This window comes from Procambarus clarkii, chromosome 89 (genome assembly GCF_040958095.1).
Source record: "Procambarus clarkii isolate CNS0578487 chromosome 89, FALCON_Pclarkii_2.0, whole genome shotgun sequence".
Taxonomy (NCBI): Eukaryota; Metazoa; Arthropoda; class Malacostraca; order Decapoda; family Cambaridae; genus Procambarus; species Procambarus clarkii.
Genome location: NC_091238.1, coordinates 9,788,945 through 9,803,315, shown reverse-complemented (window position 1 = coordinate 9,803,315; position 14,371 = coordinate 9,788,945). Strand labels below are relative to the sequence as shown.

Below are 14,371 nucleotides of genomic sequence, written 5' to 3'. Positions count from 1 at the left end.
CCTCGTATGGGCCAATAGGCTTTCTGCAGTTATCTTTAGTCATATGTTCTGCAGTTATCTTTAGTCATATGTTCTTATGTATTAGGTGATAGGAAACGTGCCGAAGCTGTACATGCCAAAACTGTTAAATATTAAAATCCAGCTGGAAAAACTCATCACGGTAAATAGGAACAGCCTCGTATAGGCCTTCTGCAGTTACCTTAATTCTTATGTTCTTATATAACATAATGATGTTATATAAGAATATAAGGTTCAGGTTCAGGAGCTTGTACACCAATTGATTGACAGCTGAGGGGCGGGACCAAATATCAAAATCAAAAATCAAAATCAGAATCAAAATGTTTATTCAGGTAAAGTACATACATACAAGGTGAGATACAAACATTGATTTATTTATTGATAGAGCTAGTATATACAAAGCCTAAAGCCACTATTACGCAAAGCGTTTCGGGCAGAAATAGTCGAAGCTCAGCCCCGTAAGCACAACTAGGTGAGTCCATTGGCATGACCATTAGGGTGTGCGCCATCTATATTTTGACAGCAGCACTACACATTAACCCCGCGTTATTCTATATCCAATACATGAGTGTTATGGTCAGTTGCTAGTCTATATATGTTTCTGGACAAAGTAAGTGATGTGAGGCTTGTTGCGGGCCAAGATCGGTAGTAACTGTATGTATTGTGTTGGAAGAGGATGTGTAGGCCAGTGTGGTAGACTAGCGGGTAAGTAGCGAGTCTTCTAGCTTTTTAAAGCGCGTCTTTGTAATTCTTTTGTGGTAATAACCAATTTTAGGCTGTTTAGTTAGGTTTTGTTTGAGATTTATTTAATGGGTATCGCTAGTAATATAAAGGGGGGGAGGGAAATTGTGTAGATAAAAGTAAATTACCTGTGTAAGCTACATACGGTTTGAAACATAATTGCTCAGATCGTTATCTTGCGGAATAACTTAAGCTTTTTTAGGGTTGATGGATGTTAATCTTCGTTTGAAGAGCTGTTAACTTGACAGTTAAGGAAAGTTCCAGCTGTGTCTGGGTACAAGTGACAGGATGAACCCAGCGGGTTTTCTTCCTCTAGGCGAGTGTTGTACATGCTGCTATGGCGGTGTGTCCACTCAAAAGATGAGTGGCGCTGCCCAATAAACTCGCCCCTCGGGGCAAAATTTAAAAAGAAAAAAATTAAAATGTGCCAGAACCCCTAGTGACCTTGAAAAGGCCATGTAGTAATGGTCTTGTCAATTCCCGCACTTTTGAAAGCGGTTTAAACAGTACGGCTTCGGTTTCATAGGCTTATACCTATGTGGGAACATGTCCTAGCAACCACGTTAGACGCTTAATCTGATTGTTTTGAGCTTTTAAAAAGCCTCTTCAGCAGAGGCCGTCCCTTTAATTACGCCTAACGTGCAGCTGGAGTTTTTAAGTGTACTTCTCAGTTAAGGACAAAGACAAAAGGTCACGTATCGAATAGATTAGGGAAAGTTTGAAGTCTATCTGAAACTGTCAGAAGTGATAACGGAGATAACTAGGTTTTTATTCTGTATTTACTAAACATTATCAGCCGAACAAGACTTTGGGAGTACAGGTTGGCTAATTCGGCAGTTACCAGGGAGGATGGTGGTTTATTTAAACAAATGGTAACTCTAGTCTGATAGTTTTTGCCAGGGTGCTTAAAAAAAGGGCAGCTTTGAGAGGTTTATCACTTATTAGTCAGGCAGTACTAGACGTGTGAAGGTACTAATGTGGTACCAGTTTCAAAGGAAAACGAAAATTTTAAAGAATTTTTTTAAGTTATTCTAAGGTTAGCTGATCAACCAGGCTGTGACTCATACGTCAGGCTGCGAGCAGCCAAGTCGAACAGCCTGGTTGATCAGTCCAGCAACCAGGAGGCCTGGTCGACGACCGGGCCGCGGGGACGCTAAGCCCCGGAAGCACATCAAGGTAAGGTTTAATTTCCTTGTCAAATTAACGGCCAATTAGCTTGGTCTATTGTGGGAAGTTACTTTAATCTTAAAACTACAAATATTTGTATTCCTCTTGGAAAAATCGTACATAAATTGCATAGTTCTACTATTAGCTGTTAATGATGTAACACTTGCATAGTTGATGAAATAGTGATAAGGTTTGTGATGTGTACCATGACTTTAGCAAAACTTTTTTTTGATAGTGCCAAATGGAAAAGATAGGCTCAAAATATTGGGTGGTGTATGAAGTTTAGAGCATTGCTATACCAAAGTGGTTAGTATAAATGGTGTTAAAGGAAATATTGTTGGTGCCTCAAGGCTATTCTGGGACCTCGGTTGAAGATGTTGGAGCAGGAATAATTGCAGAATTGCAAAATAAAAAAAAAATCGGGAAAGAAATACTTGCTATCACTTGGAGGATGGTTTTGAAATGGTATAATTGCCAGATGCAGTCTAATGCTGACAAATGCAAGGTTTTGAGGCTAGGAAATGATAGTACAGATAAGAGGTAGATGGTGTGGATTACAAGAGGGACCAGAGTTTGATAAATGCATAAATGTTCGTAATTGGGGCAAATGGGACGGTGATTTGTCAAAGCACTAGTAATAAAATGCCTGGTATTCTCCAGGTATCTTGCTCTTGTTAAAGCCCCATTTAGGTGATGCAGTTCTGGTTGGCATGCTATAGAACGGCTATAAAATAATGCATTCAACGTAGGATGAGTTAACCCCACAAATTGGGAAAGTGTTGTATGAAAAGATTGAAAAGGCATAAATGCATGGCTCTAAAAAGGCAAAATTAGTGACATGATAGGTGTAAACGTGGGCAAATGGACATAAGGGAATATTAATGGGGTATTAAGAGTATGCACAAGACGACCCCGAAACAAAGGGTATGAATTGGATAGTTTAGCTTTATGAAAGACCTGGGTAAATACTAGTTCGACAAAAGGGTTTTGGTTGAACAAATTAACGCGTAACAATGTGGAAGTGGGATCCCTAGATAAATCCACAAGGGCCGTGATGAGGATTGTAACCTGCGTCAAAGAGCATCACTCTGCTTTAATAGACTGAGCACATGGTAAAATCTTACAATGTCGTAGCTCAATCGATTAAGGCAGCGTCTGGGATGCTCTCGGACGCAGGTTAGAATCCTCGTCACAGCCCTTGTGGATTTGTTCATCTAATGCATCACGTTGTGATTTGTGATCCCTAGATAGTTTCAAGCGTAGGTAAATTGTTCAGTATAAGTGGGTGGATATAAGGAGCTGTGCATTGTATGGGCCAACAGCCCTTCTGAAGTTACCTTCATTCTTATCTTCTAACCTGCTTAGGCCTAGTTTTAATCGGAAGCTAATATGGCTATTAACTAGAAAGTTAATTAAAATATTTCAATAGTGAAAGCCAAAGTTGATAACAATGTATACTGTTGACTGAAGTTAAATAGGTGTTGCATCACCATACCAAAGCTTTAATCTTGGTAATCTAGTTTACAGCACTCCATACTTATTTTTATTTTTTATTTTTATTTTATTTATATATATAAAAGGTAAAAGGTACAAAGGTACCACTAGTACGCACAGCGTTTCGGGCAGGTCCTTAATCTAGCAGATAATTTTAAGTAGGTAATTTCAATCAGAATTGATAAATGATAGATACATTACAAGAGAAAAATGAGATGAGATAAGTAGGTATATTAAAGCATACTTACAGAACGACAGCTGAAACGGCTGAAACATCGGGAAGAAACGGAGGAGACAAATATTAACAAGACCTCGTCGTGGATAGTTGCTAAGGACAGGGGTCTTGAAGACCTTGACAAGGCGTCCTACAGACGCCCTAAGGACAGCAAATTCATTTGCCGTGTTGGACAAGTGCTGTGGTGAGCCTGCAGTTCACTCGAAACGGAAATCGGCGAGGAGCGGCGAAGCGCAGACCCCTCAGGCTGCTCAGAAAGTTAAGGAGGTACCAACGCGAATTTTGGTTGTGGGAGATTCCCAGGTGAGGTATTTAGACAGAACGTTTTGTGCCAGAGATAGGGGAACAGATTAAGGGTTTGTTATCCGGGAGCTGGAATTGGTGATATTGTTGGAAACATGAATGATATTATGATGGGAAATGGGAACAAACCCATTATTTGTATTAGTGCAGAGGGTAATGATGTTGGACGAGTTAGTGAGGAACTAATAGATTCAGGACAGCCATTGAATTAGTTAGGAACAAGGGAGGAATCCTGATTGTCCCTTTCTTCAAAGAAAGGGAGTGAGTAATGAATGAATGGATGTTGAGGCCACTTGGTGTCACTTGCTGGCTGGAAAGATATTGCAAATCAAATGCAATCTTTCATAGCCAACTGGAAACACTTCTATGGAAGAAATGAAATGTATGCTCGTGATGGGGTGCATCTATCGAGGGCTGGGGTTGTTGCTGTTGCAAACTCGTTGGAACCAGTGGTTAGAGGTGTTTGTTTGGGTTTAAACTGTTAGTAGATAGTGGTATGGGAATTGATTTGGAGGAAGGAGGTAATAAAAGTATGTGTTCGTGGGAGAAAAGAATTGGCAAAATGATCGGGGAAAGAAAAGGGCCTCAAAATAACAATTCACTTAGGGTATATTGCACTAACAGTAGAAGTCTAAGAAATAAAATAAACGAATTAAATGCTCTTGTCTGCACAGAAAGATTATTGCACATGCCGAAACATGGATGAATGTAGAAAATAGAGGACTATTAGCTGAACATAAAATAGATTTAAACTATATCAGATATATTAGACGAGGGGGAGTAGCCATGTATGTTGGGGACACACATGGTATGTTGGGGCCACACATCTATGGATCATCCAATTAAGGAACCAACGCGGGAAAATATTTTAGATTTAGTGTTAACAGGGAAACACAAATTAATGACATCGAAATAGGGAGTGAGCTAGGGAACAGTGATCAGAGAAGTCAGATTTAGCATAGAATGGAATAGACCTGTAGGAGAAAATTCTGTTAGTGCCAGATTTTCGAGAAGCTGATTTTAATAGCCTAAAATTTTTTGGGTCAAATAGATTGGAAAGTCTTGGGTATGGGGTGTGGGCCGGTCTTGGACATGAACCCAGCAATAGGTGACGTAAAAGGGGATTTCGATGTGGATTTAATATATAACTCGATTAAGAATATTCTAAACAAAGCACAGGAATGTAGTATACCATACAAATTGAATAGATCAAATACTAATGACCCAAAGTGGATAACGAAGAATTTAAAGAACCTTGTAGGTAAAGAGAGCTTGGTACAAAAGGATTAAGCATGGGGAAGTCGGTTTAGAACAGGAATTCATAAAACTGGTTAGAGATTAGGAAAGCAAAAAAACTAAAGTTCGCATAGCAGAGCAAGTAAAGTAAAATCCTAAAGGGTTTTTTCAGTTATATCGAACTAAGACTAGGGAAAGGATAGGTCCATTAAAAACTGACAGGTCAAATAAAGGACAATGACAGATCAGTATTTTTAACAAATATTTTATCTGTATTTACTAAAGATTACTAAATTGCCTTCTGGTGCCCATTTGAAAACTGATCCACTTTGTGTTTAAATGTTTTGAGTGATTTTCATTTCTTTGGTCCTGCATAAATTTACTCAAAATATTCCTAAAATTTGCCATATTTTAGTCTTTAATTAAATTGTATTTGCAGGTGGTAAATTGTTTCGGCTGCTACAGCTCTCCAGCCCAAGTTGTTGACTGGCTAGTCTTTGACTGCCTCCCAACATGTTAGTGAGGTCCTGAGCTGATGTACCCTATGGCGAAGAGTGAGGCAGTAGTTTCCTGAAGTAATGTATAGCATGAGATGGCACCCATGCTAAACAGCAGCCGGCACCAACTCTGGCCGACGTTGGAGTGGACAAGACCCAGATCCTGTGGGGAGGAAAAGTCTACACTAAACTGTAAAAGGTACAGATAATCTGACCTTCCCCCCCCCCCCCTTGGCAGTTTCTCGGATACCCCCTTCTTTTCCATTTCCTTATTTTGTAAAGCTTTATCTTAAACGGCAGCATAGCTTGGCACTCGTGGCTTTAGTGGGACTGTTCCGTTGGATTGTAACTGTGGGTGGGGGGGGGGAAAAGCATCTCTAGTTTTGTTCTGCATTGTAGTCTCTATTTAAACCATTTTAATGTTGCACTCGACTTATTGTTCTTGACAGTTTTGCAAACTTAGATTTTCAGTGAAGAAATTGGTACCATCCTGTCTGACTTGCAATGTACCGTTTTTATTAATAGCAGTTTCATAAAGAATGACTTATTGGCTGGTATTAAATATCCTCTAAAGCGGATAAAATCGGTAAAGTGTCCATGCCTTGGTATGATTAGTTGGGCGAATGAGTGTTGTATAACTGCTTTCTAAAGTGTAAACTTTTATTTTCAGGGTGTTGGTTTTTCTCACTGAAGCTACCACTCGTGCAATTATGATTGGTGATTGTGACTTAGTCCTCCTCGTGATCTACGGCAAGGTAATATTTTTAGCATTTATGTTATGCTGCACATGTTAAGCTTTAGTTTTAAATTAGCTTGTCTTCAAATTACATGTGTTGATGACCGTTTTTGTATGGGCTTCATACCCTTCACTTAAACATAAATTAACATCCTAAAGTCAGGCCAAAAAATAGAATATATGGTTCTGCGACGTTTAGTAATTTGCAAGACGTTCTCACTATTTTTAAACTATTGGTTTTTATCCATTTTAAGTTATTAAATGTGCTTTAACTTGCCAGTAGTGTGGTAGGTGTGGAAAGCTTTAAAAAATCCATATATCCAGAGTTGCTGGAGCTCCTATATTAGGAGCTTAATTTGCATGATAGCCTTGTTTATATAATTTTGGGGGAACCAACACTTTAAATATTTAATGGAAATGGTGACTGAATCTTACTTTAGATACCCAAAAATAACCAGAGCAAAGTGTACTTACAAAAGTAGGCAATTGTTCCATTAAATTTAGATAAAATTAATCAGTTTGGTAGTTCCAGGGAGATTTGTGTAGTCGGTCAGTCTTTACTATTGTGAATTGTAGTTTTATAAATTATGCCAATGCTACTTTTTATATCGAGTCTTTGCACCTGTTTCCTAAGATTGACAGCATGAGGTGAATCTTCCAGCTTCGGTCTTGGGAAGTTGTAAATAATTAGGTAATATAACTTTTAATTAAAAGAAAATGAAATTAAAGTGTAGCATAGGCTTGTATCTCCCTTGGGAGAGTTGTCAAACCCATAGATATTTCCTTGTCAAAATACTTTAAAGGTTGTAAGTTGTACCTATTGTAATTTAGCATTAACGTATTGTCAGTCTTAAAGGGCATGACAATGATTAGGTTTATAATCTAGTATCTTGGCATAGACAAATTTGAATCTACTAAAATACTAAATTGTATAATTATCAATTAACATTGATGCACAATGAATGTGGTACTGCAGTTTAATAATTATGGTCCAAAATTTTAAATTTGAGTGAATATTTCCAGAAAGTTAATTGTGGCCATACCTGTTGGAGTAGTAAAGACGAACGTTCAAATTGCTCTTCTTGATGCTGTAGGCTGCTGTTATTTTAAGAGGTAATCTTATTTTACTTGTGGAAAACTGGCCACTGTAATGATTAATCTCTACTAGATATACAGGCTCAATAGTCTCTATAGTAAATATACTCTATTGTCAATGAAGTACACAAGTCTTAGGTGATCCATTGGCTGAGGAAAATCAAAGTTCATTGAAATAAATTTATTGAGGTAAAATCCAACAAGGGATGAGGTAGCTAAGGCAGTTCATAACTTGTCCTTATTGGTAGTTCAGTAATTTTTTAGCTAGCATGTTGCATAATAAAAATTAAATGGTTAAAATGTTCATTGCACACACCATAATGGCCGTCAGATGTTAAATGTCAGACTAAGGGGTGAGATTAGTGGTAAATGTGACATTGATCAGTGCAATGTTACTATATTCTTGAAACTTTCCCTTGCATGGTCAAATTATGTAATTATTTTAATTTGTATCTATTGGTTTGGTGTTATTGTAAGTTTCATAAACTTTCTAATGCGACTTGTTATACTGAGAGCACTTTATGAATATTGAAGTACCTAAGTTCATAATTTGTAAGCTTAATAGTAACAAAGTATACTAAAATGTATTAATATTTTCTCTTGACAGGTGGAGACGCATTATCTGAAATGGCTGTTGCAATGTATTGAAATAAAATTTTATTAAGAACTCTGGGTTAGTCAGTCACTTATTGTAAATAGTGATGAATTGTGGTATTTTAGAGTTGTTTCTCTAATTTTATTGAAACGAGCTTTTTCAGTGTTTTGGAATGTTTAATAAGGTTCTTGGCACCATCTGTGTCTTGACTACAAATTTACTTGTTACTAGATTATAAATATATTGGTGTTCTGGGCAGCTCACCTTGTTTGAGCAACAAGGTGATGCAAGGCAGTTTTTGTCCCAACTTGTCTGTAGTTGTTAAAGCCAAACATAACTTAGAAACGTTGGTTGCAAGTTTGTAGTGTGGTGCATGGGATTGAAGGAATAATCACCGCTCCACATTGATAAGATAGATTCCTGTTGCATTGAAGTCGGCAAGTTGAATAAATGTTTTGGAGAATATTGTAGTTATAATATTGTACAACATTGTGTTAATTAGAATAATGATCATAACTTGGTGAAAGGGTGGTTATTATATTGGTTTTCAATTTTATAATTACTTTATTATAGCAAATGTTTGTTTTTGAAGGTAGTTCAAATCTAATTTATATATTACCTGTTGGTAATATAGTCGCCAACATCAAACTTAAAGTATACAAGGCATTATAGTAAGTCGTTACCAAAGTTCATGTATATTAGGATACTTAATGTAGGTGTACATAAGCTAAAAGTTGAAAAAATGTTAATAGAACACAATTGTGTAGATTATCATTGCCCATACTGTAGATATTAGTGATAAGTTTTCTACTAAATGAGGTCCATCTCCCTTTCTGGCTGTCGTTGTCGTGACAGAGTAGGGTGGGGGGGGGGGGGGGGTAAACGCACAACTGTCAGATTAGTTTCACGTCACATCTGCAAGGTGACAATATTTCATAATTTCACATTCAATGATCTTGTAATATCGACACATTGATTTTAAAAAACAAACCTCACTTTTGATAGTATCACCTTTTGATAGTAAGACCCTTCAGCCACCTATCATTCTTGCTGGTGCCAGGTGCCCTGTTCAAGAGTACATCCCCCCTCTCACTCATTGTAATAAGTGAGGCAAGTTAGAGCACGGTGCCCTCAAATGCACAAGTCTTCGGTTCTCTCTGCCCCATGTGTGGGGACGATAGCCACTCTAAGACAGATTGCTCATATCCCCCGGGCTCGCTACCTGCATTGCGGCGAGGCCCACCCTACATTCTCTCGCACGTGTATAGACTCAAAGCTTGAAGTAGTCCTTAACTTGAAACACCAGGATCATTTGACTTTTCCCGAGGCAAGACACGGTTTGCAGTGTCCACCCCTTCACTGGCGTATCTTATGCTCGCACGTTGTTCTACCTCTCGTCCTTCCCACCTTTGTCCCACAACCATTTCTAGGCCTTGGACCCGAACATGCCCACCACCTTCCCTGTTCCTTTACGTCCTGGGTCGGAAGGTATCTCTCGTGAATCTCCTTCTGGATTCCCCCCCCCCCCCACTTTCGTTTTCCTACCCTGTCTGCCAAGTCATTTCGTTTTCCCCGATCCTTCCTGTCCCTCCCCACTACCTCTTGGCCCTCCACGTCGCCTGTCTGTCCAGGCTGATGTCATCATCCTCCCAGCAATCTTGATGTTGTTCATTCCCATTCTTCACTTAAGACCCTAGTCAGTCGGCCAGTACGATGTTACTGGAACACTTGTCCGTCAGAAACGTAAGCCTGGCTCCTCTCCATCCTCCTCCCCCTGCGGGTAAGAAAAGAGACGGCATTCCTTTCTTCCTCGCCCCTAACTAATGCTTACTCCCCATTTTATTGGTTGGGGCCCCCTGTCCCTAATGTGGAAGTTTCTTTTGGCCCAATTTCCTCTTGGTCGCTGACCTAGAGTTTCTACCCCTATCCTCCTGGCCTTGACAGCCCCCCCCCCCTCCCTGAACCTTGTCAATCTGCCTCTGGTGTCCTGCTCTTTTTTTCCCTCCATTCTTACTAAGTTAACCCATGGCCCGCTAAACCTTATTCTGATCTTTAGCTTTTTTAATATGCTGTGTTATTTACCTTTGTTTCTTTGTTCTGTTGCTGTCCTTTTATTTTTTTTTGATAATGTAAATTCCTCAATGGAATATTCATGGGTTTTATGCTAACTCCCATGAACTCCAACTTCTGTTTAGGTTTCACCACTTTGTCTCTGGGAGCCGATGCTTGGTGCTCGTCGTGGTTATTCCTTTCTTCCCCTTCCCCTCCCCCCCCCCCCTTTTGAACTTGCTGGGGCCCATAACTATATTGGTCTCTTGATTCGTACTGATAATCCCTTTGTCCTACTGTTTCCATGTCCTATCCATTATTTTGCTGGCCATGTTTTTACTAAAATGTAGTCTGTTAAATTTTTCCCGCAAATGTCCCTCTTTCCCTTCCTGATGTCAGGAACCTCCTGGACTCCTTAACAGAGCTGGTGTTCCTGTTGGGTTATTTTAACTGTCGACATACCCTTTGGGGTGATGTTGACACACCCGAGGCGGCCTTCTCGAACCATTCGTTCTCTTCCCTGTCTTGATCTTTCTCTGATCGTCTCTGTACTTGGATATCTCGTGGAGGGTTCATAACCTCCATAAGTGACCATTTCACCATCCTTGTTTTCCCTTGTCTTTTCACCCTCCCCTCTCCTTCCCTAGGTGGCAGTTTGCCAAAGGTGATTAGAACCTATTCACCCTCTGTGCTAGTGTGACCTCTCCTTACTACCTCTTCCTTGCACCCTCCTCGTTTTCATTAGTCTTCGATGCTACCCTCTATTCCTTGCTCTACCTCCCAGGGCACACGGAAGTGCGTTCCCTGGACTGCTAGGGTTGTCGGCTGTAAGTGTGCAGCCTGGAAAAGACTGACGCTGGCTGATTCTTATATTTTGTTTCAGAAAGTGCAGTGGCCTGTTGGACCACCTGGACAGCGAGGCGCGGGAGTTGGAAGTGTTTCCACCATTACGTCAGATACTCCTCTGCCGCAGATTTGGAAGATTTGCAATATTGTGGGTAAGCTCATTCCCTATGACTAGCAGGTGGTAGCAGCAGAGTACTAGCAGAGTACCACCTCTGTGGTACTCTGGTGGAGCCAGTACAGGTCACAACCGAACTGGGTTCTCACTTGTTAGCTGTGGTTCTAATCTTCAAATTTTCCTTAAACACGTTATTGAATCTCGTGCCTTAAACTTCCACACTCGGTGGTACTACATAGCCTTCCCGGTTTGGTGGGTTTTATAAATTTTTACTAAATGAGGTTTAAGTTCTTTAAAAGTGGCAAATACATAGATCTGTGTACAGTTTGCTTATCTATTTAAAATTAAATCCCATTTGATCCGCAAGCAAGAGTGATTTTGCATGAATCCTGGGCGAGTAACTGTATCATCTGTTTAACGGTGTAAAATTGGTACCTAGTTAAATTTTTAGTGTTCTGGGGTAACATGGAATAAAGTTATTGGGCTAAATGGTACGCATGCTTGTGGCTGTACAAGAATGAAAGATCTGTCGTATTGTTTTTTTTGACATAAATAGCAACAACTCTTGAGTTTGCTTGGCATGTTTCAAATACATGTTACCAAAGATGTATGGGGGAGGGGAATCGTAAACTATAAATTTGAAATGCAAATTTTGTAGGATATAAACCTTAAATGTGGACTTCAAAGTGCTCTATCTTCTAATTTATAAATTAGATATGGTGGGGGGGAAGTAGATAATGTGTTAGTGTAACTTTAAAATGACAAATATTTTAAAGTTAAACAAAATGAAATTGCTATGCAAAACCTTATTAACCATATTTAATGTTCCATTGACAGGTCCTTCCGACATAACTTCAGGAACAGTTGCAGAACAATCGCTGGAAGTGTTAAATGCTACAGAAAGTAGCATAGTTGTCAGAATTAGAGGGCCAAAGTAAGTTTATTTAGTTTAATAGGTAAAATGTGTTTACATAATTTTTACCTAAATATTTAATGAAATTGTGAAGGCCTTGAAATTGGGTAAATTGAAACAAACTAGTTTAAGGCCTTGACTAGTGGGTACTATATCCTAAAGTTAATTCTTGCAAGAATTTTGCTTTGAATAGAATAAATGGGACTTTAAATTTGTGAATAAAGTTGGGCACTAACTGTTAAACGGCATAAATTTCAAGTTAAAGATTTTATGAAATGTTTTATTTAAATCTTAATTTGTTTGCATGGTTCTTAATTATTTGGCTAAAAGTCATTCATTTATAAATTACGCAAATCACAATGTGATATTTGTAATGCACAATGGCTGTGATGAGGGGTTCAAACTTATGTCGGAGGATCCCAGATGTGCTTTAAGACTGTGCCACAACATGGTAAAAGAATCCCAACTGGGAGGTCTACTGACATCATGGATTTAATCTACGTTTGTAGCTTAAAAGGCTATGTTCATAAATTAAAGAATCATTTAATGATGGTATAGTACACAAATTAAATATTGAATGGTAACTGTACTTCAACTTGGTTTATTTATTTGAAGCTTAAATAGATATTGTCTTCCAGAATATTGATGGGAAAGTCGAACTTCAGCCCTGAGTTTGAAGGTGTTAATTGCTTGACATTCTGAATTAGGTGAGTGTGGTAGTAAACATTATAACTTAAACAATCACTCATTATGGCTGAAGATAATCTGAAATGATGCTTACATGTAGATAAAATAAATTGCCGAGAGATATTAGTGACTTTAATGAACTTATGGTTAGTCAAACTAAGTTTAATGTTTTTGCTTGATTAGCATTAAAGGAGAATTCTAACAATCTTAAAGGAACCTGCTTATGTAAAATCTTGTTTAACAAGCTAATTTGGGTAAATGTTTCAGGTGGTATGGAAGATTACAATATCAAAGCATTGACTGGCTTCAGTGTGGTTGTTCTACTCTGCAAATCTACGAAAGTTGGTATGTGGAATTAAGTGTTTTAGCTATGTCAACTAATTAATTTACTTTCTTTCATCTAGTCCATTTATAGATGTGTACCAAAGTCCTACTGTTACCACCTGCAGGGATTGATGCAGTTTGTACTGATCCTACCCCATTTCATAGAAGGGGACCAGGCAGTCCTGCAGATTTCCCTGGCTTGGCTTTTTCAGAGCCCTGCTCTACTACCCATCCAATAGATGGACTAGAATTGCATAGGTGTAGGGACCCTTAACAATGTGCAAACATTGTTAATCACTACAGGGCTTGTTCACTGAAAGAGTGGATACATCCAGAGGTTTAGTGCCTGGAACATGATGTACATAGGCTTTACACAAAGCTTATGTACATCATGTTGGGCACTAAACCAAAAGATGTGATGCACTCATTCCGCCAACAAGTCCTGCCTGAAATTGAAGTAAGGGATAGGCCTTGCTGAGCCTATCTTAAAAGATAGGGACTTAGGGGTTTTGGTGCTTCTAGATAGGTGTTAGTGTTAATAAAACGAGTGTCCCTGTTTGATATACTTTATTTTTCCTTTACAGGTGGATGTTGTCCTTGGTACTCTGGTTTTCCCTGCCCTTTGTTGATCTTTGAGTCTTCAGTGGATTGCATCTAGGAGGAGCAGCTTCCCACAACCTGAAATAGACAATAGTCAATGTTACACTGTAAACTATTAAATAAATATTGCAATGAAACTTTATACTGTACTTTATCCTGAAATTAGCAAAGATTCTATCATGCTGGAAATTACTGATGCAAAGAACTTGTGAAATAACTTACTAGAGTGAAATTAATTGACATCACTAACTTCAGAGTTTTCTGCATGTAATGCCAAACTGGATTAAGCTGATAAGATACTTTGCAAATTAGTAATGTTAGTTTAGATTTAAGTTTAATTTTAGTCAAGTGTAAAATTAACAATTGTAGGGACTACATTTAAGGCTAAGCAACATTGAAAGATTAGTGGAAGTGTTGTAACAAAAAATAAGTTGACATTTAAGTCAAACTAAAACATCTATACAATATGGTTTTCACCAATACCTTACTAAATGACAGACCTGGAACACTGGTTCCAGTAATCAAAAGTTAATTATAATGGGCTAGATATTAAAACTTGATAGGAAAGTATGAAACTACCTATTGTCAAAAGTAAAATCCAACTCTGAAAGTTCCAGTATAAGAAAAACAATATTAGACATGACCAGTCTGCCTTATTATTTCCTGGACTTTGATATGTCCTACTAAATATTTCGAATGAAAATTTCATTCACACCAGAC

General features: G+C 38.5%; 1 protein-coding gene across 5 annotated transcripts; it reads left to right on the top strand.

Annotated features, from left to right (window-relative positions):
- Positions 1–618: 618 nt before the first annotated feature.
- LOC138349510 (uncharacterized) lies at positions 619–13,788 on the top strand. 5 transcript variants are annotated; one of them, XM_069317953.1, is made up of 10 exons: positions 679–723; positions 1,796–1,935; positions 3,671–3,922; positions 5,634–5,890; positions 6,362–6,446; positions 11,050–11,164; positions 11,965–12,061; positions 12,679–12,747; positions 12,995–13,072; positions 13,636–13,788. In XM_069317953.1, exons 4-8 carry the CDS (start codon positions 5,787–5,789, stop codon positions 12,740–12,742), a joined length of 465 nt encoding a protein of 154 aa, XP_069174054.1. In that variant the 5' UTR covers positions 679–723; positions 1,796–1,935; positions 3,671–3,922; positions 5,634–5,786; the 3' UTR covers positions 12,743–12,747; positions 12,995–13,072; positions 13,636–13,788. The 5 variants fall into 5 exon arrangements, with proteins under 5 accessions (XP_069174056.1, XP_069174055.1, XP_069174054.1 ...); XM_069317955.1 differs by lacking the exon at positions 1,796–1,935 and having other exon boundaries at positions 619–723; XM_069317957.1 differs by lacking the exon at positions 3,671–3,922.
- Positions 13,789–14,371: the final 583 nt, after the last annotated feature.